At 40.2% G+C, this 27,609-nt stretch overlaps 1 protein-coding gene across 6 annotated transcripts in view; it reads left to right on the top strand.

Moving 5' to 3' along the window:
• Positions 1-27,609, top strand: part of PSIP1 (PC4 and SRSF1 interacting protein 1) — a 65,501-nt gene that overhangs the window by 36,662 nt on the left and 1,230 nt on the right. For 2 of the 6 annotated variants that reach the window (XM_074953424.1, XM_074953425.1), the window contains 9 exons: positions 2,322-2,397; positions 3,729-3,957; positions 4,618-4,736; positions 7,885-7,940; positions 10,363-10,433; positions 15,971-16,153; positions 17,723-17,824; positions 18,105-18,324; positions 21,306-21,417. In XM_074953424.1, the coding sequence (XP_074809525.1) occupies positions 2,322-2,397; positions 3,729-3,957; positions 4,618-4,736; positions 7,885-7,940; positions 10,363-10,433; positions 15,971-16,153; positions 17,723-17,824; positions 18,105-18,324; positions 21,306-21,417 (1,168 nt within the window). Of the gene's footprint in view, positions 1-2,321; positions 2,398-3,728; positions 3,958-4,617; positions 4,737-5,263; positions 5,809-7,884; positions 7,941-10,362; positions 10,434-15,970; positions 16,154-17,722; positions 17,825-18,104; positions 18,325-21,305; positions 21,418-26,288; positions 26,311-27,609 lie in introns of those variants that run through there. The other 4 variants (XM_074953423.1, XM_074953427.1, XM_074953428.1 and 1 more) reach the window with 4 other exon arrangements.

The raw sequence follows: 27,609 nt of genomic DNA, 5'->3' as shown, positions 1-27,609 counted from the left end.
TATATTTGTGGCTGCTAGATATATTTCACCTTTCATTAAAGTTCACCAGGCTTTATTATGCTTGGAAAAAGGAACACTTGCATTATATCTTAAATGTTATAAATTACCAAACTGAAAAAAAAATACAAAAAACAGTATGAATGAATACTTAGGACTTCTCAGTTGCCATCAGTAAAGATACATTTATATTTATAGTAAAGGTTTTCAGAGACAAAACTGAAACAAACCAAAGATGGGGAATCAAAAATAAAGGTTAGGAGATAAGGAAGAGTGATGTGCAAAAGCATCTGACGTAGTAGGGCACTGCATGTGTAATTCTGTTCTGTATAGGTTGTTATAGCACACTCATAATCATAGTGTCTGAGCATCTTTGAGTAGTGAATTAAGCAGCGTGACTAATTATCTGTCATGAATGTGGTCTCTCATTTTCTCTCCCAAAAGAGAAGTAGATGAAATGAAGTGTTTGGTTTTTATTTTGAATTTTTTTTATAATGTGCGCACACACAGAGATCCCTATATGTTAGGGAAAGCAAAGTCAAGCAGATGTGCCTTGTACTAAGATCAGAAGTTGTTGAAATTTGTGATGGTCCTTTGTTCCTATGGGAGTTCATTCTGTGGTGTTGGGCAAGCCCTTGAGAAAGCTCTGTCTCCTTCACAGACAAGCTTTATCTTTTCATTATATAGGTGGTAATTTCTTTGTGCAGCTTTGATAAGAATGTTCCTGGAATAAAGCATTCATTTCTGGACACCTGAACACAAGAAAACCTGTAGGGAGCTCAGAGAAGAGTAAGAAAACAATTGAGGGACTGGAGGGATTTTTTTTGAGGAAGATTAAAAGCAGTGAATATTGTGAAAACTTGGTAAACAAGTGAAAGGGAGAACAGAACTATATATGAAATGTATGTAATATGAAAAATATTGCTAACAATTCTGCTCTGTTTTTGAAAATAGCAAGATGTAATGTACTGTAGTTTTTAATTTGTGAAAGGTCATAAGTACTGTGTAAATATACTTGTAAGTAAAAGCTCTTTAAAATTCACAATTTAATACTACTGCATGAGAAAATAGTTTTTTGAGCAATTATGTAAATCATATTAGCCTGTAGTGTAGACAACAGATAAGTTGCTTCTGATACTCATGTTTTCATAACGCCAGCAGATGTAAATAAGTTTTGTTTCAGTTTTTTTTTTTAAATGCAGCCAGAGCTTAACTGATCTTAGAGTTTTTTTTTGGCATGGAAGCTAGGAAGTTATATTTGACTTTGAATTAATTTTTTTAAGTCATCCGCACAATCTCTCCTAGCAAAACATACAATTTTAGCAACTTAAAATGGATTGTAAAATGTTTAAAACGCCCATATAAGAGGAGATATTATCTGTTACATTTATACACAGAATGTAAGCAATAAAAGGAGTGAATATAAAAGCCAGATGGAATTAAATACACCCTTCTGGCCTTCTTTGGGGAACATATCTCTAGGCAATATGCAACACAGCATACCCTGGCATTAGTGTGTCATGTGCATGTATTTAGCAATTCTGTACATTTCCTAGCAACATGCTCAGTGGGGGTAGCAGGCTAGCATCTCCTGCAGATTTAATCTAAAGTGGTACTGTGCACAATATTTTCATCTTACACTACTTAGGATAGAAGTGCCAAGGAGGTAGAGAAATTATTTAGCATATTATAAATATATGGTGAAATTAAGAAAACTGTGCGCTGTATAGCTCTGGGTGGATAATGGAGTTTCCTGACAGTGATCGGTACAGTATGAAATAGTATCCCAAGTGAAGTTTTGAAAATTCCATAATACAGACATTTTGCACTACTTTGCTATTATAAAAATTCATCCTCTGTAACTTAAACATATGTGAGTGCCAAAGTCTCCACAATTGCACAAGACACATCTATAGCTGTATAATTATAGTCACACACATTGTGAATTGATATTCGCATTAAATGTATGACTGACGGCTCTGGCAATAGCCATGCATAACAAGTACATGTTGTGTAAGCCTCCCGTATTACTTTACGAACCCACCTTATCTGTTGTTTACAACATCCTGATGGTTCTATAGTAGTTAGCCCTGCTGATAGCCTATAATGAGGAAAATCATCTCCTGTACTGCAGGATGAGACCACCACACCCATTTCATTTATTAACCTAATCTCTGAAAAGGCCACAGGTCAGCATATCAATCCCATTCAATATCTAGCCCTCTGCTGTTGTTTTATCAGTTGATGTTGCTATGAGAATAGTCTATTTTAAATAAGAAACAGGTAGAAGCTGTAGACTAACCTGATCTTTCTGTGAACATTAGCTACAGAAGCTAAGGTTCCAAAACCAAGAGGACGACCCAAATTGGTGAAACCACCTTGTCCTTCAGAAAGTGACATGTGAGTTGGATTTTAATATATAATCTCTTTACATATTGTAAATCAAACGGCTGTTTTCAATAAACTAGCATAACTGTGTCACTGAGTGCCTGAGCACTGTTTTCCGTGGGGTACTTGGTATAGGTGGTTGGTTGCTTTGGTAGATGAAGCAGTTACTAAAGACTTAAATCAGCTGTAAGAATGACAAGGTAGCTCAGACTCAGGCATGATAGAAAGCTCTTTTTCTCCCTAATTTGAAAAATTTCTTCAAAGAGCCTTATTTTCTGTTAAGTTTGTTTGTACATTTATATCTTAATACCAGATATTCATTTTTGTGATGAAGAAACAGGGAGGATCATGCAAAAAACCTGTACTAGCCTTTTACAGCTGCTTTATTAAGGTTTGTAATAAAACCCCCAGAATCCCACAAGTGAACACCATGGAATCTAAGTGCTGTTTGAAATGTGATAGTGCTATGTACACATCCCTTTCACCCTATATTAGGGTCATGCTAGCTCTTGACTATTCTTTCAATTATTAGGATGGTTAACTATTTGTATATTCTAAACTTACGTAGCTGTCTTTAGAAGGTTTATAGGACATATGTGCATCTACATTAGATATGTGCCTTAAATAAATGTCTTGGTGTAATTGATTAAAAAGGTTAGCATTTACTGCAAACATACATGTGCTTAGCATTGCATCCGATGAAGTGAGCTGTAGCTCACGAAAGCTTATGCTCAAATAAATTTGTTAGTCTCTAAGGTGCCACAAGTACTCCTTTTCTTTTAGCATTAAGTATGTAAGCCAGTCCATTGAAGTAATTGGTACTGCTTGCATGTTTAAAGCTAATCATGGGAGCAAGGGTTTGCAGGATTGGGGTCTAAGTCAGTTAAATTGAGAAGAGGGAGTTTACATCTCCTGAGCCCTAAACTTACAAATACTTAAGCACATGTTTAACTTTATGCACATGAATAGTCTCACTGACTCCTTGCACTAACTTCAGTAGGTCTACATGTATGCATACTATTAAGCACATGCATACGTGTTTGCTGGGCCCAAGTACTGAACATTACTATTATTTGTCTCTGTAAATTCAGAAACAGGGGATAAACCCAAACCCTTTTGATTATGGAGATATCCTTTAGAAAGTGGGAATTGACATATTTTTTTGTAAAGATGAACTATGAAGTGATGAAGCACTCTTTCTAATAAAGCCATTTATGTAAACATTCATTTCTCCTTTGGCTATTGAGAGTACTTGGCTCCATTTAACACTCAGTATAGATAAGGATTACAAAGCCTAAGCATGGACTCTGACTAAAAGACAACTAATTTTTATTACGTTGTAGTGTTCATGAGGAGGATAAGACCAAGAAAAAAGTACCAGAAGAAAAACAACCAAAAAAACAGCTGAAAAAAGATGAGGAGAATCAGAAGGAAGAAGACAAACCAAGGAAAGATATTGAGAAAAAGGAAGGAAAAAGAGAGACTGAACCAAAAAGGAAAAGTGCCACTAAAGTGGGTTCTACATCAGCCTCTGATTCTGAAGAGGATGGAGAAGAGCAGGAAGGTGATAAGGTAAGGTATATGTTTATTTGATTAGTTTATATCTTGGCTATTGATTTATTTAATCTTCTAAACTGGGGGAAACATCCACTAAAAACAATGGTTTAGTGAAGATATGCCCTGAAGCTGACCTGAATTCCAGGTCTTCAATCCTGGGCATTAACAGTTGCAGTTGAGTGTTCTGACTCCCATACAGAGACATGGTATGGAATGAGAAGTTGCAGAACTCTCTTCCAAAAGGCCATTTCAGTAATCCTTGGTATTAACTAGTTTTTTTAAGTGGCTTTAATTTAAATCTACCCTTGGGCAAGTAGCATCTTTTAATATGAAAAAATTCCATTTAGGCAAGTATAATAGAACCTTGAACGCATGGGGATTTTTCTATAATTGCTTTTTGAGAGTATACGAAGGGTATTGAGAGATTTATTTTGAAAAGAAAAAAAGCTAGAATGCTCTGATCCTTTCAGACTCGATTCCTTGTATGGATTTTGTGGCTCTTTTTTTTTTTCCTGTATGTGGGATAACAGATTTGCTCCATCTGAGAGAAGAAAATGAGCACCAGATGTAGTGATGTAGTTCTGAAATTTTAACTGCTGACGTTTTTTTTGATTTGTAGTAATCTAAGTATTCCTCTCTTCCCACCCAATCTCTAAACTCTGTTAAATGAAACAGAAGAAAAAAGGAGGAAGAAACTTTCAGGGTGCTCATAGGAGGAATATGCTAAAAGGCCAACATGAGCGAGATGTTGGAGAAAGAAAACGCAAGCAAGAAGAGCCGATGGAATCTGAGCCGTGAGTATATTCTTTAATATGTAGTGGTTGTGCAAGCTGATAGTAGTGGCTGAGGATAACATGAAGAGAAAAAATCTGAAGAAAAATTCCTTTAGCGATCAGTCTGAAATATCTGGTGGTGGTTTCCCTTTTTCTAGTGATATTTTTTTCTAACTTCTATGTAAATTGAGGATATGTTACTATAAATTAATATAAGGGATCAATATAATTTGGGGGACGGTGGAAGAAAATTGGACTTCAGAGAATATAAAAAGTATTGTCAATCTTGCAATATCTTAGCCTTCCCAATATCAGGGTAGAGTCAGCAGGTTCTGTCTAGAATTATCGTGACTATGAATGCTTCCTGTATTCAAGCTTACCTTTATGAAGAAAGAGAACTTAACTCTGATCCATGTACCATGCCTTAAATCTTGACTATATGAGGCTGAAAGAGTGCTAGGGCTCATTAAATCCACGGCTGTGGAATTCTGATCAGGTTATGGAATGCATAGGGTTCCCTGGAAAACATTTCCTTCTCTGTCTGGCAGCTGGAGCCCACACCGTCAGACAGAACAAGGAAAAGGTTCTGGCTTATGCTACTCTGGCTCTGCAAAGCCAGTTGAGTGATTTCAAGAGCAATCTGCACTCAGAAGAGAAACTATCACAAAAGAACCAAGCATCAGCATGGAGAGAAGATGCTGCCAGAAACTTGGGGGTTGGGGGGGGCACACTGGGAAGAAATCTCTGTCCTGTTCTGGAGAGCAATTCCAGGAATGGGTGAAGAAGGAATCACCAGGAGATCATGATGTCCCCATCCCCACAGTTGGTGGGAGGGAGGAAGAAAGGGAGAACAAGGTAACAAAACTCTGGGAGAAAACGACATGAGAAAACCGTCCCTCCCTCTCCACATAATGACAAAGTCTAACACATACCAGTTCCCCTCTAACCTTTCCATGCCTAGTAACAAGAACCCAAACTCTATCTTTCTGTCCTCCTCAACCACCCTTTCTTGGCAGCCTAAATTCATTCTCTTTTGCTAGCTGCCAAATTGCAAGCATCTCCAGCTCCCAAAGATACTAAACTCTGCCCCTACCATTCCTCAACAACTAGTCTGAATGTATTGTTAATGCTTGATTCTGTGCTACACTTTTAATTCTGCAACAAATTGTAATGTGTTGATTTGGTTATTCATTTTAATATTAATGAAATAAACTCATTTTAAATATCTTTCAAGTTTACTTTCATGCTTCTGAAGAGCTAGAAACGGTTGCATTTAAATTATTATAGGTAGGAGGAGAGCATTTGCTTCAGCCTTGGGATACATATGTCATGGAATATGCAGGCCTTTATTATAGCTAGTGACTAATGTTAACACTAAACCTAGAACCAAAAAAAATTTAAAATGTGCTCTTTACTTCTGCAGTACCTTCTGCCTGCACATTGATACAGAAGGAAGTCTGTTATTCCTCACAGACCTAATAGTCTAAACAGATGGAACAGTCTTGCTTATGCATCTTAAATTTGTTCTATTATGCCTCTGTAGTATTCCTTTATATTTAAAACTGTATTTTGTTCTGGGCTGCCAGTGTCATGAAAGATGCTCTATGAAATTTTTGTGTTCCTGTAAATCTGTGAACCTGTAATTGGTTAGAATGAGAGGAATATCCAGGATATGCTTAAGGACTGATATTATTTTTAAATGGATTTTTTGGGTCAGTTTTTGATATCTGTTGTGTCAGCTGCATCAAAAATATACTAAAAATGCATTGCAGAAAATGTGGTCCCACTGCATGTTAGGATTTGCCAAACGTAAAATAAGACTTTGTATATATGTAGAAGTACTACCAACTATAATATAGTCTAAAGCAGTGGTGGGCAACCTGCGGCCCATGGGCTGCATGCGGCCTGTCAGGGTAATCCGCTGGCAGGCTGCAAGACAGTTTGTGTACGTTGACCGTCCACAGGCACGGCTGCCCGCAGCTTCCAGTGGCCGCGGTTCGCCTTGCCTGGCCAGTGGGAGCTGCGGGAAGCAGCCCAGGCCGCAGGGACATGCTGGTTTCCGCTTCCCGCAGCTCCCATTGGCTGGAAATGGCGAAATTTGGCCACTCGGCGCTGCGGGTGGCCGTGCCTGTGGACGGTCAATGTAAACAAACTGTCTCGGCCCGCCAGCGGATTACCCTGACAGGCCACGTGCGGTCCATGGGCCGCAGGTTGCTCACCACTGGTCTAAAGACTTGATAAAAAAGGATTTATAGTGGTTCCTGAACCATGTAGTTGAGAGTTCAAAACTTCTGTTTTGTTCCAAAATAAGACACTGAGACTTTGTAATGTCTTCTGTCCTCCTCTTGTGACTGGAGGGTGGCCATGCCATTATCCTGAAGCTTTTTCCTTTAAATCCTTGTTTTCATTTTGTTGTGTTGTATTTTCACTCATCCTAAGGGAAAGAGCCTTGAGATTTGTAAAAATACTGTAAAGAGGGTGCGGGGGAGGGTTAAATTCTTTACACTTCTGTGCTTATTAAGGTGTTTCAATGTGATTAATACATAATATGGCCATTTGTATTAGGGCACTTAAGGTTTTCCGTAGATTTCTCTCCTCCACTGCTGACTGTTTGGGGTTGGGCGGGGCAGGGTTTGTGTGGTGTTTTGTTTTGTTTTTTTTTGCAGGGGGGGAAGGTGCCATATGATAGGAACTGTTAGAATCCCCCACCTCTATTACTGTGGGTAGCTGAGGTAGAACCAAATGCCAGTTTTAAAGTCTGATGTGAGCCATTAAAGTGTTCTTGAAGTCATAAAATATTCTGTTGTGTGAATCTTTCATACTGTGCATTTTTTTAACTTTCACATGCGACAGAAGCACAGAGAATAAAATTTATAAATCTGTACGATTCCTTGTGACTTGATTAATTTGTTTCTTTCCTTTAATCGTTTTCTATGTGTAAATGCCAATTGCTATTGAAACCAATTTGTTAATCTGGGAGATTCTGCTATCCATGCTGTTGTTAAATTAATCATAATCTACTTCATTATTGCAGATCAGTGTTTGTCCTTTTTTTGCTAAGTTTTGAGTTACTGCCTTAGTCATGAAATAGCAGATCTCATTTAAAAAAGTTGAAATTACAGATTTTAAAAGAAGACAAACGTTGTAAAATGTTTAACATTTTTAATAGGCAGAGTAAAGAGGAAAACAAGAAACCAGAAGTAAAGAAGATGGAGAAGAAGCGAGGTTAGTTTAATGAAGCTATACAGAATATTTTTAGTCTCTTTAATTTTAAATAAAACATATCTATAAACTGAAACTTTATTAGTGAGGGGTTTCTGGACCAAAACAATCCAAGATTTTTGGGCTGAGACTCTGCTTCTTGCAAGTACTTTAGGCAGTGCATTGTTGTTCCAAGTCTTTTGCTACCTCCCATGTGCTTCTCTGCCTTCAGCAGTGCAAACAAAGCCACTCTCCAGTACTCCCGGTTTATCCATTGTCATTCAATTTTTAAAGCTGTTTATGTGAGTAACAGGGAGTTACCCATCTCTTGGGAGAACTGTCCGATTCTCTGCACCCTGAACAGGACTACTCAGGAAGTTCCTGTGCTCCATTTGTTTTTTCTCTTCTGCCCCATCATAGTAGAGCAGTTGACAAGGTGTTTCAATCTTTAAGACAACACACTCAGGAGCCCTATCACAACTAGTCACAGACATTTGTCCTGCCAAGGGAAGGGGTTGGCTCTTGACAGCTTACTGGGGCCTCCACATCTTTGTACACTGACCCAGACTCCTCTAGGGATACCTTTGCAAGGGAAAGTCATTCCTTTTCATTCCTCGGGGCTCAGCAAAGTTGGCTGTCTTCATAGAAAAGAAATTATTGGGGGCTAGTCCAAATATCTCCCTTCCCACCTTAGTAAAATTCTTTAATATTTGCTACCTCCTGATTTGTCTAAGATTAGAGAAGGGCTCAGAATCCATAATGGAAAACTAGTCACTTTATTTCCTTTCTGGAATTGGTCCCCTGCCCTTGTACTCTTCTTCACCTCCACCCCCTGAGAAGCCTTTCAATGCCATACAGTAACCCCTTCAGGATCCCTTAATACAGATGAGTGAGGCTTTACTGTTTAAAGGTCTTCTTTTAACAAAAATAATGTGTTTCAAGACCACTTTGGAAGTACTGGTTTGAGCATGGAGATGTTGCAGAGACTAAGACAAATCTGAGATTCCGCTAGTATTTTATAGGAAGCTGTTTTGTCCAAATGTGTCTGAATATAAATATATACATATAAGACCAAAGAATGTAGAACATACTTACAGGAAGGGGGACTCTCTCCTGGGAAGCGGTGACTCTGAAAAAGATTTGGGGGTCATGGTGGATAATCAGCTGAACAGGAGCTCAAAATGCAGTGCGGTGGCCAAAAGGGTTAATGCGACCCTCGGATGCATAAACGTGAATCTTAAGTAAAAGTAGAAGAGTTACTTTACTTCTGTGTTTGGCACTGGTGTGACCGCTGTTGGAATAGTAGGTCAAATTCTGGTGTCCACAATTTAAGAAGGATGTTGATAAATTGAAGAGGGTTTGGAGAAGAGCCACAAGAATGATTAAAGGATTGGAAAACATGCCTTATTGTGATAGATTCAAGGGGCTCAATCTATTTAGCTTAACAAAGAGAAGGTTAAGGGGTACCTTTATTAGTTTATAAGTACCTACATGGGGAACAAATACTTAATAATGGGCTCTTCGGTCTAGCAGAGAAAAGTATAACATGATCCAATGTCTGGAAGTTGAAGCTAGACAATTCAGACTGGAAATAAGGTGTAAATTTTTAATGGTGAGAGTAATGAACTGTTGTAACAACTCACCAAGGGTAGTATTGAATTCTCCATCACTAGCAATTTTTTAAAATCATAATTAGTTCTTCTTCTAAAATCTAGACTCTAGAAATTATTTTTTGGAAGTTCTGTGGCATGTGTATATAGAAGATCAGATGATCACAGTGGCCACTTCTGGCCTGGGAATCTATGAACTGGGGGAGATGGGAGTCCTAGAAAAGTGAGAGAGAGAAAATTTTCCATTTGTCTGTAGTATATCCCAAACACACACCATTTACTAACTGAAGAAAGTATGGATGATAGTTCAGCACGTATGAATTAGTAAAAGAACCAACCCCTTCGTTTCATTTTATCACTAATAAACTTGTCATGGTTTGCCAGCCGTCTTATTTGACAAATTTGAGCTACTATTTTAAGTGACAGGTTACTCCCGAGTTCCTAGAAGCACTGATTCTTGCAGGAGAAGGGTCTGGCCACCTCTTTTCCTCCACTTTGTGGGGTCCCAGGCACCTTAGTTAAAGGCTGTTCAAATACTTATATCTTATTATCCGGACTTGTTTTGCCTGGGTTAACAAATATATTGTATTTCAAAGTTGACAATTGGACATAGGTATGGAAAATTGTTGTAATGTGTAACCACCTGATACACTAATAGTTTTGATCAAAATAGAGTACTTTATGGTTAGCTGATATGGCTGCTTATCCATACATACATTTTTTTCTTCATTCAATCAGCAATTCATGTTTGTAGAAATCTTGTTCTGAAAGATATCCTGCATTAATAGATTTGATAGTCACTACATCATTCAAATATAATTATTTTTAATCTTTAGAAACATCAATGGATTCTCGGCTTCAAAGGATACATGCAGAAATTAAAAATTCGCTCAAAATTGACAATCTTGTAAGTATGTTGTGTTAATAACAGGTGTATATGTACAGTGCAGTCAGCTAAAATGTTTTGGAATGCTCTGAAAGATTACACAGATTGTTGCATTTAAAGGTATGCCATCAGATAAACTTGCATCTTAAATAAAGAAACTTTGACTTTAAGATTAATACTAATAGATTTTTTCAAACTGAATTCTAAAATTCTAACTTACTTTTCAATATTTTATCTAAATTCTTAAAATATGCTCTTCACTTACCTTGAACAAAGAAACCTACCCTGTTTTCACATTTTTCTATTATCTGTCCACTTCTAGTCCACTTTCTGGAACTGGTGCACTGTGAAGTTGTACAGGATAATGCTGTGAAATTTGGGTTGCACAGAATGCAAGGGGATGTTTAAATCCTACTGTCACCAACTTGCAAGTTCATAAATTATGAGACGGGGAGGTGGGTGAAAACCATAAAAAAAAAAAATGTATATTAATTACTACTACATCCTTTTATCCTATCACCTGAGGTTGGGTTCTCATGCAAGAATGTATCTTGATCTGTCCAAAGTGGCACTAAGGTCCACTGCTTACTCTCTTTCTTGAAGCAATCCATCCATTGCATTCTCAACTTTCCTCATGGTCTCTCCACTACCTCCCTGTCCTGCCGTGCTATCTTCACAGGTGCAGGTGCTCCTTCATTCATCCTTTATATATATTTGAACCAGTGATTTTTGTCAGCCATGTTAGACTTTGATTTCTTCTGTCCCATTTCTTTCCTTCCAAAATCTGTCCCTTTGTGTAACTTCCTTTGACTTCTTGTGACTGATGCGGAAGGTTGCTTCTCCACTGCCTTCTCACTAGACACTGTCTGTGCGCCTTCTGTTGTCACTATATATTCCAGCAACGGGGGCGGAGGGGAGAGGGAAGAGTGCAGTTGAGCTAGAGAGTGGGCACGTTGGTTTGGGGTCCTTTCTTCTTTGCCCTTTCCTCATTGCTCCTCATAGCACTATCTGGGGAATTAAGGGAAAGGGTAGGAGAGCTGGTGTTGCCTCTGGCCCAGTGCCTGCTCCTCATTGATCTGTCTGCTCCACGTGAACAATCTGCAGCAGTGGGCAACCTGTGGCCTGTCAGGGTAATCCACTAGTGAGCCGCCAGACAGTTTTACATTTGCATGACCACCTGCAGCTCCCAGTGGCCGAGGTTTGCCATTCCCAGCCAATGGGAGCTGCGGGAAGTGGCGCGGGCTGCAGGGACATGCTGGCTGCTGCTTTCCGCAGCTACCATTGGCCGCGGAGGGCGAACTGTGGCCACTGGGAGCTGCGGGTGGCCGTGCAAATGTAAACTGTCTGGCGGCCCACCAGCGGATTACCCTGACAGGCCGCAGGTTGCCCACCACTGACTTGCAGTCTGGAGAAGCTGACTCCGCAGTGACCACTGCAGTGGCCTCTGCTAGTGGCAGTCTGAGTTGCAGTACAGCATTTGCAGCTCAGTCTGCCAACACTGGTATCTAGTGCTCGAAGCCACAAATGCAGCATGAATTTCAGCTCAATCAGAAATCCTGGGCTGCCAGAATTTTTTTTGCAAGAGACAAGTAAAAATAGTCTTAAATCACAAGATTTGTGAAAATATCTCAAGAATTGGCAACCATGAAATCCAAATAAATGGTGCTGCTTCAAGTGCTTGCATATGTCCATTACACTGTAGGTGTGTGCATGCCCCACACACTGATGCTGGAGCGTTTTCCTTAGTGGTACATGTAGGGGTGGCCCCACCCACTTCTTAGCTCCTTGTGCTCCATACAAGGGCAGGAAGGGCATAGCTGCCCTGCCCCTCCTTCAGTTCATTCTTACGGTCCATGGACAGTGGTTGGACCATCTTGTTCCCAGTGAACAAACTTACTGTTGCTTGGTCACTTATCTAATGTTACTCTTTTTGGTTTTTTCCCATCATTTGATTTTTCTTTATTCTAATTTTGTTTTAGTTTGAATTTTTTCAGTCCACCATGTCTTCAGGCCTCACCCAGTGCTGGGTAAGCCTATGCCAAGATCCCCAGATCTTGGCACTTTGCTCAGGTTGTTGGAAGCCCATGTCTAACAGAGACCCTCATTAACACTATATCAAGTGCTTAGGCAAAATCTGCTTGAGAGATAGGTGCACCATTTGTTGCAGTTTCAAGACCAAGATGAAAATGCTGAGGAAATAATTCTTTCATTACATCCTAATGGAGGTGGCACTTAGCCTGGCATCGAAACCCCAAGGGAAGCTGTTCCACGATTCCTTCCCAGAGCACTCCCCCAGATGTGTCTATACATAGGGGCCACATGAGGTCCCCATCACTGGGACTTGTCTTCCTCTAGGCTGAGGACTTGAGTGTTTCCTGCCTCAGAAACAAAAATAAGTTGGCATCAGGTTCCTTAAAGATCGGGAATTGGAATTCCTTCAGAGAAGGCTGGTCCAGTACAGATGGCAGAGTGCACTCTCTGCTCCCTGGTACCGGCTCATACAGGGGGACTTGAAGCATTGACTCTGGTGCCCTCCCTGGGCCATTGAAATGGGCTATTTCTTTGGCTGAGACAGATCAGACTTCTCTGATCACAGCGGGACAACCCCCCATGTCGGTACCAACAATGTATAAGGCTTATGGCAAACAAAGGGACTTACGTTTATCATTACCACTGTTGCCGTAACGTTAGGGTGAGAACTGTCGGCCAGTGTCAGTGCTGACGTCTGCATCAGGACTCTCTATTTTGTACTCATTGGCTACAAGCCAGGTGCCACCCTCTTCAACCTCATCAGTACCGGTAACAGCTCCTCCATGGCGCATGTTACTGCGGCTAGGAAGACATCCAGGCTGCCTCCGGCACTGCATTCATAACATAGGTCTAGATCACCTTAGGAGAATGGCAGTTTCTCTTGGCATTCAGATGGAATTAATGTAGGAGCTGACATTCTACATCGCACCCTTGTGCGAAAGGTACCCCTGCCTATAAATGATGCTGTTACACTGCTCTGTAAAACATGGCATCAAATCCCTTCTTCCATCCCACCTGTGGCCAAATGAATGAAACATAAATATCAGGTTCTGTCCCAGGGTTTTGAGCAGTTTTATTTACACCCTATGCCAAACTCACTAGTAGTGGCTGTGGTGAATGAAAGGGGTCATCAAGGCTGGGCTAAAGCTTCCCCTAAAGAAGGTGATGCTGATAATCTTGACCTTTTTGGTAGAAAGATTTATTCTATGGTGAACTTACAGCTCTACATTGCCAGTCTCCAGGCATTGTTGTCAAGATAAAAGTATTCCAACTGGGGGAGACACAGTTTGCGAACCAACTGCCGGAAAGTTCTAGGGAACCTTTTTCTTTCTGAGCCCAAACGTCTACACTGCAATTTAACAGTCCCTTAGTCTGAGCCAGCTGCAGGTTCTTAATTGCAGTGAAGACATACCCAGTATGATCCCTCACACCAGTCTGCACCTCAGAGTGCTACATGCATGGCTCAGATCAGTATATTTCCCTCACATTCACCACTTGGACAAGTGTAAGTGCATCCTGGATGGGGTTTTGTCATCTCTGAAGTGGTGGGTAAGTCAAGACAAAATCTGGAGGGGAGTTTCCTTTGCTCCACCTCTCCCCTCTATGACTCTGGTAATGGATGCTTCAACCATGGTCTGGGGAACACTTCTGGGCAATCTTTAGGCCCAAGGATTGCGGGCTGCCCACAAGGCCCAGGTTATATATAAACATTCTCGAATTGCAAACGTTTTTTTGTGCATGTCAGTAGTTCCTGCCTCATATTCAGGGGAAAAACTTTCCCAAGGTCTAACCGACAGCACCACAGCAGTGTTTTGTGTAAACAAACGAGGAGATGCCAGGTCAGACAGCGTCTGTCAGGAAGCTGTCAAGTTGCGGAATATCTGCATTCGGAGCTTGATCATTCTGAAGGCATCTTACTTGCCAGGGGTTCAGAACAGCTTGGCAGAACACCTACACCAGTCCTTCAGTTTAGACCATGAATGGTCTCTCAACACAACCATTCTATCTTCAGTATTCCACGTAGAGGGTCTTTCATCTGTCAATCTCTTTCCCCAATTCTGTTACAGTGTGGGCCATAGCCCCAGGTCAACTTCAGACACATTTCTATTCCCATGGGAGAAGGACCTGTTATATCCATATCCACTAATTCCCCCTGATTCCGAGGGTCATTCTCAAGCTAAAACAAGATCATGGCAGACTAATACTTAAAAGTTCCAGCCTGGCCAAGCCTGGGGCAACCATTGTATTCCAGCCTTCAAAGGCTTTTCACTTGAGAGCCCTGGCTGTTACCAATAACCAGAGACCTCATCGCACAGAACCATGGCTAGGTACTTTACCCAAATCCTCAGATGCTGTACCTCACAGCATGGTAATCAGTGGTTAAATGCACAGGAGGGTCTCTGTCAGCAGCAGTTCAGAATGTCCTCCTTCATCATAGGAAACCTTCCACAAGCGTTGCTTACCTGAATAAGTGGAAATGTTCTTCAGCTGGCTGGCCTCCTATTTAGGCAAAGATACACTCAATCCTAGACTACCTCTTGTATCTTAAGGAGTAACATCTGTTGCCCAGCTCCATTAGAGTGCCATCATCTCAACATGTTATCTTTAGATTATTGGTAAGACAGTTTTCATTCACGCTATCATGACCAAGTTCCTGAAAGGCCTAACTAGATTTTCAGTCTGTCAGGGATCTGCACTAACTTGAGATTTGAATTTAGTAGTGTTGGCTCTAATGGATCCTCCTTTCAAGCCTTTAGTGTCATGCTCATTTATATGCGTTCCAGTGAAAGTGGCTTTCTTTTTGGCCCTCATCCCCACTAGGCGAGCGAGAGAGCTGAATGCGGTAGTCACAGATCTGCCTTACGCAGTTTTTTTTTTTTTTTTTGTTTTTGTTTTTTGTTTTTTTTTTTTTTTTACAAAAAAAGGTTCAGCTTAAGCCAGACTGCATGCTGATAAGGACAAGTGAAGGCACTCCACACCCTAGATGTTTGTTGAGCTTCAGATTTTTATCTGAACAAGACAGAGCCTTTTAGATTTCTTCACAGCTTTTTTGTTTCATTTGCAGAGCAAATCAGTAACAACATAGAGACTCAAAATAGATCAGCAGCCTCAGTGCTATGTATTATACTACCAAAGGTGTAGCACCTCTAGACAAGCTGACAGCATGCTCAACCAGAGTGCTTTCAGTCTCAGCAACATTTGTGGCACACGTCCCTATTGTGGACATATGGAAGGCACTGATGTGGTCTTCCATTCATACGTTAACCAGACGTACAGTTGCCCACTGCATCATGGGAGGATGCAAATGTAGGAAAAGCGGTTCTGTGGTCCATCTTCTGATGAGACTTCAAACCCCATAACCTGGGGTTACCAGCTTGGGAGTCACCTACAGTGTAATGGACATATGCAAGCACTCGAAGAAAAATGGGTACACACCTTCTCATAACTGTTCAAGATACATTGCATATGTCCATTACATGATCTGCCCTTCTTCCCTGATGGAGTCTATCATTGGCTTCCTTGCAAAGGAACTGAAGGAAGGGCAGAGCAGCTGCGCCCGCATTCTGTGCAGGAGAAGCCAGGAGGTGGGCCAAGCTGCACCCATGGTACTGTTAGGAAAACTCCACAGCACAAGTACACTGGACACGCACATGGTCTACAGTTGTAATGGACATATGCAACACATCTCGAAGAACAACAGTTACAAGAAGGTAAGTAACTATTTTTAATTGAAACTGAGATAAAAATAATTAAAATACTTCCACTGATATTAGGTTTATAAAAAATATGTCCAGTTCTAGAAGATCTAAGTCTTTGGTTTATTCTGCAGAAGATTGACTTGACTCCAAATCAATAAAAAACATTCAACGTTTTCAGAGACTTTTTATTATTGAGTTAAACTTGAACTGGCTTTTTTCTTAACCTTTTTTGTGGCAATGTTCTTATCAGGACAAGGAAAGTTGATTGTAGAATAATAATAATCTAACTGATCATGTTTATCGTTAAGCAAACATGGGGAAATATAGTATATTGTGCAGAGACAATAGTCCTGACTTTCCCTCCCAGCTAGAGCTGGACAGAAGTTTTTGGATAGATAGCTTATTTGCCAAAAAATGCAGTTTCGACTGACCAAAACTATTTTCAGTTTTGATGTGAATTTGCTGAATACTTTTGGCACGCGCTATTTTGGGGGGGGGAGCTTAGGTGCTAGTCACAAAATGGCTAGAGAATGCAGTGGTCACCCACATTGCAGGAGAGTGCCCTATCCTGTGGGCTATTCTGGTGTGGCTCTTTCTCAGTCTGTTGAGGCTGTTTGATCATATAGTTCATTGGAGCAGGGACATGAACTTGGATGTTCCTCCTGTCTGAGTGCCCTAACCAACAGGCTATAAATCCATTCTTTTCTTCTTTCTCTCCCTTCCTCCATTGACTATTCAAGTAATTCATACAAAGTGGAGTGGCTTCAACAGAGAGATATTGAGAAAGACCCACCCAAGACTATCCTATAGCCCTAATAGGTTTGGACACTCACCTGGGAGGTGAATCCCTTCTCCATAGCATGGAGTAGCCCGTACTAGACTCTTCACCCTCAGCACAGGTGCTAAAAGTCTGCATTAAGATGCAGAATATTATCAATGACTTATGCTGGCAGATGGATCTTGTTAGTTCTAACCCAGATATAAAATGTTGGAGTCTCTCTCTGAGGAAAAGGAAACAAAGGGCTGACACAGGGATCCTGCAGGGAAGCTTTAGTACAAGCTGAACTTGGGGAGAAACTTTAGGTCAAAATTTTCATACTTAAGCATTGAAGTATTGCATTCATGGAAGCAACAGAAAGTATAGGGTGAAGTTTTGTTTTTAGTACTTTCGTAGTACCAAGATACATCTAACTTTTTTTCCTAAAAAGTTCTATTTGAGACACGGACTGCTTTGTGTTGAAACAAGTGGTTGTTTGAGTTAGACTTTACTATACGTTCTTGTATTGTGAACGTGTGAAGTACTCTTTGGTGGGAAAAGTTTGGAATTTAGTTTGTGTCAAACATTAATTTTCTCATTTGTACATTTTTTTTTGAGTATACAAAGTTAAGGAGTTTGCATTTATGTACATTGTTATAAATTCCAATCTACTGATAAGACTTAGTAACTAATATTCTGTGTATATATATTCTAGTACTGCGGATAAGTAATATCAGAAACCAAGGCTTATACGTTTTAAACAAAAAATAAAAAGCTAAAGTTAAGTTCAAGTTGACACTTGAAATTGGCTTCTTGTTTAACAGGATGTGAATAGATGTATTGAGGCCCTAGATGAGCTTTCTTCGCTTCAGGTCACAATGCAACAAGCTCAAAAGCACACAGAGATGATCTTGACACTAAAGAAAGTAAGGTTTGCAACTTCATCCTAAGCAGCATAATATATTGCATCTTCATCCTAAAAGTATAATGTATTGTCTGTCCTTTTGAATTATCATTTAAGCGGATTCAATTCATTGGACCTTGTGAAAGTTCCTGGTTTGTTTCTTTAGAAGTCTGATTATAGTTAGTGGGTTAAGCATTTTAATTGCACTTAGTTTAATATGAAGGATGAGCAAATATTTGTTTAAAAAATATTTAAATATAGGATGTGCACAAGTATGTTACATCTTACGCATGTATCTTCAGATACGGAAGTTCAAAGTTAGCCAGGTTATCATGGAGAAATCCACTATGCTGTACAACAAGTTCAAGACCATGTTTCTGGTTGGGGAAGGAGATTCTGTCCTCTCACAAGTGCTGAATAAATCACTTGCTGAGCAAAAACAGCATGAGGAAGCAAATAAAACCAAAGAACAGTGGAAGAAAGGACAAAACAAGAAAATGGAAAAAGAGAAAGAGCAAACAGGTATGTGATGGTGTCCTCAAACTTCCCCCTGGACAGCTTAACTACAGTACCCTAGACAGTCAACTGGTACATGGAAATAGTTTCTATTTTCCATAAACTCATGTTGATTGGCATTAATTAATATTTTCCCTTCTTTATTAATCAAGTCCCATATTAATCCATTAGCCCAGGATTGCTGACAGATCTATAATTAGCCAGGTCATCCCATTTACCCATTTTAAATTTTGGCTCAGTAGATTTCTTCCAGTCCTCTGGAACTTCCCTGGTATTCCAATACTTAGTGAAAATCTACCAGCAGCGAGCACTTTCAAAACTCTTGGATGCAGGTATCTGGACCTGCTGAATTAAAAATGTCTAGCTTTAATAGCTTGTTCAATGTTCTAAGTTACTAGTGAAATGGAAAGTATTTCATCATCATGATGATATGATTACATCATCTGGCTCTTTCCCAAATACAGAACAGTAATATTTATTGCACGCTTCTACTTTTTCTGCATTGTTATGGACAATTCTGCCAGTTCCATCTAGTAATGGGCCAATGTTATAGTTAGAATTCGTTTTGTTCCTAATATATTTCAAATATTCCTTATTTTCTTTAAATTTGCTGGGCATAGATAGGAATTGTAGAAAATAAATATCTAACTTCTGATTTATATTCCATACTATTAACTTCCCCTTTCTTCCATGTGGAGCAGGGGGTAGGTGAGTGGGTGTGTGAAAATTTGCTTTCACTTTCTCTCTAAGCCATGTTGTTTTTAAACTTCCTTCTTGATATTGGGATTGTTGCTTTTTGAGCATGTAGTAAATGTTCTTCAGCAGTTCCCAGTTATTATTCACATTTTACCATTTAAATTCTTTCTCCCAACTGATTTGGCTCATAATTGTTTTCAGCTTTGAGCCATTGGCCATTTTAAAGCACCAGTTATGTTTACTACTGGTTTGGACTTTATTCTGGGCACACGCAAAAAAGTACGATCAAGTCATGATAACTTGTACCTAAGCCACCACTAATTTTTAGTTGTGTGATCAATTATTTTTTATCCCTCAAAATAAGATCTAATACAGAATTCCCCCATGTCGGATTCAACACTTTTTTGATTAGGAAACTATTGTGTACAATACAGTAAAAGGTGTGTTGTTAGGCACTTTATCAACTGGAAAGCTCTATTAACCGGCATTACTGACATCTCCCAATACAAATCTTCAGTCTAATAACCGGGACTAACATACTGCCCAGGAGGACTGCACATTCTACATTCTACTTTTATGCAAAAGAGGAAGAAGACAAGTAAGCAAGCTGATATCAGGAATTTATTCAAAAAGGCGGCTTCCAGGGTGTGTCATAGGGTCCTTTGTGTCGTGTTGTCGTCCGTCCCGTTTCCCCCCACCCCCACCCCCCAGTTCAGTAATACCAACTAGGTTGATACTGTCCACTTAGTCAAATTGCGGCAAAACTTTTGGAACAGATGTCCATCTTTCTCATTAGTAGGTACTTTCAATACCACTTGACCCAGTCACAGGTGGTACTTAACATTCTCACTGTTTAGGCCACCAATCCTAATAATGAACACTAAAGCAGTACTTGGTTTCTTTATCATGCTTACCTTTTTATTTCTGCTTTCTCATAATTTCCAGCAAAATACTGGAGCAACAGACTATTTAGAGGATTCTCAGGCTGACACAATTTAATAATATTTGAAATTTCATCAGTAAATCAGCGTCATACTCTTCTTCCTCACTGCAGCCTCTCCACATACCTGTCCCTCCTGTAGAAACTGTCCTCCCTTTCAAGTGGAGAGGGAGCCTACTGCAATTCCATAGTAAAAATAGTTGTCCTTGGTATCTCCAGTCTGGCCAAAACCAATAAGATTGTTCTCTTCACATTGTTCTCTTGATATTTCCAACATAACTTTTGTAAACCTATTACTTCTGAACTTAGAGACTTTTCCAAACCTCCTTGAGTTTTTGTTTGGGAATGTGTGTTGTGAAGGACAAGAACAAAGATTACCATGAAAGCAGTAGTTTTTAGCAATAATTTTTATACTGTGATACAGCATTGCCAGAGGGCAGCAGGAGAGTGTTAGAACGGAGCCTTATTCCCTGTAGAGGGAAGAAAGTTTGCTATAGATTAATTAAAGCACCTGAAGCCAGTTAGAGCACCTGAAGCCAGTCACCTGATAAAACCCCCCTGCTTCAATCAGACAAGGAAAGGAGTTGAAGCAGAGTGGATTGGTGTTGGAGCAGAGAGCAGTTTGGAGGAGTTGAAGCAGAGTGGATTGATGTTGGAGCAGAGAGCAGTTTGGAGGGAAGCAGAGGAGAGTTTGGAGAAGTGCTGCGGTGGGCTAAGAAGACCAAGACCCTAGGTAAAGGGACACCTGGTTTGTGCAGAGGGAGGGCAGGAAGCCCCACAAGCTGAAGGGCAGGAGAGGGAAGTAGCCCAGGGGAAGGAACGGCTAGTTCAAGCGGTTTACCGCTATCCCTAGGGCCCTATGCTGGGACCCGGAGTAGAGGGCGGGCCCGGGTCCCTCCCTCTCCACTCCCCTCCTCTAGGACACTAGTGGGGCAGTTAATACCCCAGTTCAGGGGCAAGAAACGGTGCCCTGAAACCTCCCCAAGAGGAGAGAGCGTGAGACTCAAAGTAGTGCTAGCAATTTGTCACAATACTTAATGTTTATGATATTTTAGGTATTCTTTATAAAATGGGGAATGCTTGCGGTTTTTATTTAAATATTCAAGGAAGTTATGAGGCTGAATTGGGTATATAAAATAGGCCAAAACCTAACGAAACATGTCACAATACCAGCTTTTGCTTTTTAGATACTATTTCAGTTTAAAGTTTCAGGACTAAGTGTGACAAACTTGCACAACACGGAAGTTGATACTCGCCACAAGAGGATCCTGTGGTAACTTAGTTTTGCTTTTTGCCTACTTAATGCACTATGCCGACATTGTGGAGTCTTTTTTGCTTTGTAATTTCAAAGGTTCAAAGATACTGAATGGAGGGCCTGATGCTCAAGACAGTAACCAGTCACACCATAATGGAGACAGCACTGAAGAAAAAAGAGACAAGCATGAAGTTGTCACTAAGAAAAAGTGAGGGTAGTTTTAATCTTTGTAACAATGAATTATACTTGTTCCTCTGTTTTAGAAGGCTTTTTTAAAAAATGAGTAATAAAACTTAGCAATATTGTTAAGTTACTACTTTAGTCATGTTTTGGGTGCTTGACTGATATTTTACAAGGTTTTTCCTAAGGATTGTAGGGAAAAACAATGCCAAGTCAATATTTGTCTCAACGTTCAAACTAAAATTGAGGAAAAAACTGTAGGATAAAAATAAATGCTTCAGACTCTTATTTTGATATTTCTTACTCTAGAAGGTCAGGGGCTGATTTTACAAAAAGTAATGGTAGAGGACAGACCATTTCAGGGTTTCAGGTATGAAAATGACACTGCAATAAACAGTCCTGATTTACTAGATTTCAGACTGTCTAATACAACCACAGATGGAAACTGTTTTAAATTTGGAAGCAAAGGCAGCCCAGGTTAAGGGGAAAATGACACAGAAAATGATGTGAAACTGCTGTATTTCTACCATCAAACTTTTTTACAAAATATCTGTAATTCATGTAACATCCACTGATTAATAAACATGTTAAATTGCGAATTTTAATTATAAAATTCTCAAAATACAATCAGTTTATTCAAACTGTTTTACTATGAAATCTCAAAATATTGTGGTGAAGGGGGGCAGATTTATTAAATGTTTTGAGAGGTTCAGCTGTTGTGTTCTGATCAAGCTGTTTTCTGCTTGTTTGTGTTCCTTAATGGTCTAAATATTTAAAAGGAAAGCTTTGTAAAATCACATAGGTGGAAAATAATTAATACATATCACTCCAAACCTCCTCCACAACATTGTCTGTCAATGTGGTGCCATATAGACAAGGATGGCAGCAGTATGTTGTGTGCTGGGACAGCAGTACCTTGTGTGCGGCGAGTAGACTGGCTATATTATGGGGTTTTAAAAGATGAAAGAAACTTTAAATCAGTTGTTTGCTGAAACCTCCTCCTTCGGGTGCTTGTCCATATACTATGTTCTGCTAGTGGTGAATGTGCCTAGCGCACTTGAGTTCATATTCTTTTGGTGACTCATGTTGGGGGCCGTGCCTGTGACCTGAGTGTCTTGTGCGCCTCATTTCCATTTTGTTGCCTGCAGCTATAAGTTTAAATTTGTAGAGGCGGGGAACCTTTGCTTCCTATGCAGCTTCTTCTTATGTAAATAGTTGTAGAGAATAAGGTGCTTGGTCATTAGTTTGGCTTTAGGACTAGTGCTAGAGGTTTTGTTTGATAGTTTTTCTTTCTTCAGAAGAAGACTCACTTGTTTGTTTTTTTGCCGAAGAGTTAGCACTAATACTGGGAATTGGTCACTATGACTGAATGCAAATCTCCAGGCTTTAAAAATTGCCTTTTGTGTGGGGTTGTAATGCCTCTCAATTATGGCATACCAGATGCTTGTTGAGTCTGGATAAGGGGCACTTTACAGAACGATGTCATCTGTAAATGTTTTTCTAAAAGAACCCAGAGTGCTGGGGAGATAGTCTTGTTTGAAATTGTTCCTTTGAGTGAAGTTAAGGCATCCCTCATCAGAGTCTGGGATGCCTGAGTCAGAAACTTTTGAGCACTTGTCATCTAAAAATTCTCCTGATGCCTCCTCTATGCGTGGAGCTGAAGTTTGTGTTTCTAAAGATGCTTGGCAAAATCTCCAAGGCCAGGGGGAAGAAGGAGCGCCAACTTCACAGAAAGAGGAGATTTAGGGATCCTTCACCAGATCCCCCTCTCAAGCCTCAGACAAAAAGGGTAGCATGAGGCCTAAAAAAGGTGTCTCTGGCACCCAGTCAGGCACTGGTCACTGTGCCTTTGACCAGCTTCCTCGGTACTGCATAAAATACCTAGTACTGACCTCTTAGGATGAAGCCTCTAGTACTGATGTCTACAGTACCGTCTACCTTGGTTCTGACACGTAGTTGTCTGCCTTGTACCAGTGTATTTGGTACCAAAGGCCTGTACATGTTTCTTCAGTACTGGGCTCCCCACTATTAGCAGTCATGAAGGTGTCTCTCTGGTTTTGACTGCTGCTCCTACACCACTATTGAGTGTGTCAGCAGTACTGACCAGAGCAGAGTCTGCGGGTGCTGCCTGTACCCTAGCTGGTACAGTTGCTTCTCCTTAGGAGGACTAGTCATTCTCTTCAGGCTCGAAGGGAAGTTTCATTGGCTAATTCCATGGGGTCTAGGTATTCAGGCCAGTATACACTTGATAAAGAGAGAGAGTCAAAAGCTGTCTTATTACCGTAAACCTAGAAGCTGTAGAAGAAATAGTACTCCCTGATATCCTTATTGGACTCTCTGGGGAATCTATCAGGCTGGAATGCCAGTGTCTGCATCCGAATCTAGGGCTAGATCCCCCTTCACCTCACTTGAGAGCCTTACAGCCTGCTGAACAGACTAGTTACAGCTCTGATTAGTAGTCACAAGCAGAGGACCATCCTGTTCCAGCTCATTCGTCATCCCTGGATGAGGTGGTTCCTTTACCTCAACCCCAGATGGTTACAACATATTCCACAACTTGTTACACAGAATGGCTGACACACTGACAATTCCAGCTGAGGTGGTCCAGTAAAGAAAAACCACACAAGTTCCTGGACATCCTGTGACTCTCGGTACTAGTAATTCTTGAAATGCTCCTCAATTAAACGGTTTTAGAGCTGGCTAAGTTGCTCTGGCAGATGCCTGCAACATCAAAGAGAGCAGAATGTCACTACCAAGTGCCTTCAGAGGGTTTCGAGACTTCTTCTTTTTATATTTGTTCCACACCCAGGTCTTAAGTGATTTACTACGGTGTATGAGAGATCAGGACAGAGCCAATCAAAAGACAAGAACCCCTCCCCCCCCTCAAAAAAAATAGATTTACTTGGATGTAAAAACTATTCTACATCATCTCCAAATTAGAATTTCCAATTTACCAGGTCATGCTGGTGAAATATGATTATTTTAATTGGGACTGCATATCTGCTTTTGCAGACAAACTTCCTCAACACAACTTGGAGGAGTTTGTTGCTGATAGGCAAAGGTGCATACATTCTTCCAAGCAGCCCTTGATGCTGCAGATACAGCCACAGATCTGGAAATTATCTCAGTTGATATGAGGAAGTCGTCATGACTCCAGTCACCAGGGATTTCTAAAGAACAAATTACAACTGCGGATCTTCTTGAGAGATGTGAGCTTTTCAGTGCTAAAACAACTGAGGCCTTACACTCTCTGAAGAACTCCCATGCTATGTTGAGATTCTTTGGTGCAGGAAGGTAGACCAAGGGTAAGTATCTCAAGCCTCAAGCACAGCAAAGTCAATATTTTTACACCGAATACAGGCAACCTGATCTACTTAAGAAGTGCCAAAAATTCCCTAGACAGAAGTCAACTTTATTCACCACCCTGTTGCTTATCAGCCCTCATTGTCCTCAAGGAAGCAGATATGATTTCTTGATGGGAGCAACGTAAAAATTCTGTAGGATCCTCCTATTGTATCCTCTCCATTTGGGAATCATGTTTTTAAATTTTGGGGAGGATCTGGAGCACCACCATTACGGATCACAACGTCCTGGAAATTGTGGAGATGGTCTAATGCATTCAGTTTCAGATCTCCATCCCCTCTCCTGAAAGTATGCTACATCAGGAGATGGAATCACTTCTGAATCTCAGAGCAGTAGAGTAGTTCCTCAAGATCATAGGGGAAAGGGGTTTTACTTATTTTCTGTTTCCAAAAAAGAAGGGGGGTGCTGTAATCCTGTTCTGGACTTGAGACAGCTGAACACTTTCATTTGCAAGCTGAAGTTCAGATGGTGACTCCAGTATCATTAGTCCCAACCTTAGATCCACATGACTGACACACAGCTCTCTACTTCCAAGACCATATGTTCCATATAGCAATTCACCTTTGCCATAGAAGGTATCTGAGACATCAGGTGGGCAATTCCCACTACCTCAAATTTAGGGGTACTACATACCTTCACACTTATGGCCAGATTCCTAAAAGGCCTTGTAAAAGTATATCTCCCCATTAAAGAACCTCCATCTTCTTGGGATCTAAATATTTGTATTGACAGGGTTAATGGCCCACCTTTCTAGCTATTTAACTGCATGTTCCTATTTCATCGTTCCATCAGAACAGCCTTGCTAGTGGTAATGACATCGACCAGAAAGATAGGAGAAATGCAAGTGCTAGTGGCAGGGCCTCCATGTAGGTCTTCTCATTTAAGACATGGTGTCTACTGAAAGTAATCTCTGCATTTCTTTTAAATTGGGTTATACACCCATATGTACTTTTTCCTAAAACTACTTTCAGACAAAGGCAAGGCTAAGCTTCACACCCTAAATGTTCTACGGGTGCTCTTTCTTCATAGATATAACCAAGTCAATTAGAATGTACTGAGACTGTCCACAGCCTATAGAGACAGGGTGAAAGACCAGGCAATTTCAACAGATTGAGTTTCTCCTTTTCTTAAGATATGCTATGAATTGACCAGTGTAGACCCAGCTCATTCTATTTTGCTTTTTTGAGAAATGTTCCATGCTGGAGATATGTAGGGCACCTACTTGGGGTTGAGTGGACATGTTTGCCCCAGCGTTTCACCATAGTGGAAGCATCAATATCTGAAGCTAATTTTGATAGGTCTGTCCTACAACTATTAAGGTAGACTCCTAGCACCCTCCTCCTGTAAGCTAGGTCACTTTTTAAATGCCACCAACAGTAGAATACGTATGCACAAACACTCGAAGAAGAAGAAAAAACTGTTACTAACCTTGCAGTAACTGTGGTTCTTTGAGATGTATTTTCCATATATATTCCATGACTGGCCTCCCTTCCCTGCTACTTTGGAGTCTAACACCTGGCTTTGGTATTGGTGAAGGAACTAAGGGGTGGTTGGCCCTGCCCTTTATGCCTTTGAAGAAATAAGGATACTTTGGAGGCCCCACCCTCCAATGGACACTGCTGGCCAGAAGAATCTGAACTTGAGTTCATTGAGCACCTGTGTACCAACAGTGGAATATATATGTCCAACACATGTGGAAGAACCACAGTTACCTTCAGGTAAGTAACAGTTTCTTATCCTTGCTATTTGGCATTTGCACTTAAACTTGTTGGTGCAGTTTTAATATTTCACTAATGTCCCTTTTAAAACTCAAACGAGAGAAAGCAAGTATCTGCTTGTAAAAATAAGCTAACTTTCTCGAATGTAGATTCTTAGCTCTTGGCATTTGAGTTTCACATGGTTCTCATGTTTTCTGTATCTCTGTAATACATGGGAAGATTCCCTTAAGAGTGGAATGACTATTTCAGCACACACCTGCATTCCCATTGATGAAAGAAATAAAAGTAAGGAGTAGAGAAGAGGAATGAAACTGGTTATCCTGGGAGTGTTGGCTGAAACTTTGTAAACTGTGGTTAGCAGAGGGAGATCTTTGCCTTATCTACACACATTCAAGTTAAGAAGATACAATTTCTAATTTTTAGCTGATTTAGTTAAACCAATGCAAACCCATGTGTGGATACTTGTAAGAAATAAGAGCAGCTGGAACAACTTATTTTGATTTTGCTTTAAACCTGTTCCCAAACAATTTATGCTAAACTGAAATAAGCCTGGTTTAAACCAAAATAAGAGTCTACACATCCATTTGCATCAGTTTAGGATTAGGATTAGAATTAGACTAAATCAGTTCTTAAATTCACAACTTTTGTTAAATTGGCACAACTTTCTCGTGTAGAGAAGCCCTTAGACTACAAACTTGATTCTTTTCCATGATAAAACTGACATTCCCAGGTTAGATGTCTTAAAACCAGCCTTAAAAACTTATGCAATACAATCTTGTCAACCAAATAGGCTGTGTTTCCAGCTGTGAAGTGAAATTTTCTTACTGTCAGTTGTTTTTCACAATAATACAGCTGAATGAATTGTGTTATGCACCATATGACTTAACATTTACATTAATCTCCTTTACTAATCTGTTTCTATTCACCTGGTTTACTATATTCATATGTTTGTTTCCTCATTCTTTTATACAAAACACCCTAAGGTTATCTATCTGAGCAAACAGTCCATAAATTTTTTTCTAAATTTACACTGCAGTCTAATGGACAATAGTGCTCATGTAAACAGTTCTGTACTACTGCACAAAGTAATCACAGATGCATCTTTAACCCATCTGCTAGCTAGAAAAATCTGTGTTTTC

The sequence above is a fragment of the Natator depressus genome, chromosome 5 (assembly GCF_965152275.1).
Source record: "Natator depressus isolate rNatDep1 chromosome 5, rNatDep2.hap1, whole genome shotgun sequence".
In the NCBI taxonomy this organism is placed as follows: Eukaryota; Metazoa; Chordata; order Testudines; family Cheloniidae; genus Natator; species Natator depressus.
This window is presented reverse-complemented; position numbering and strand designations above follow the sequence as displayed.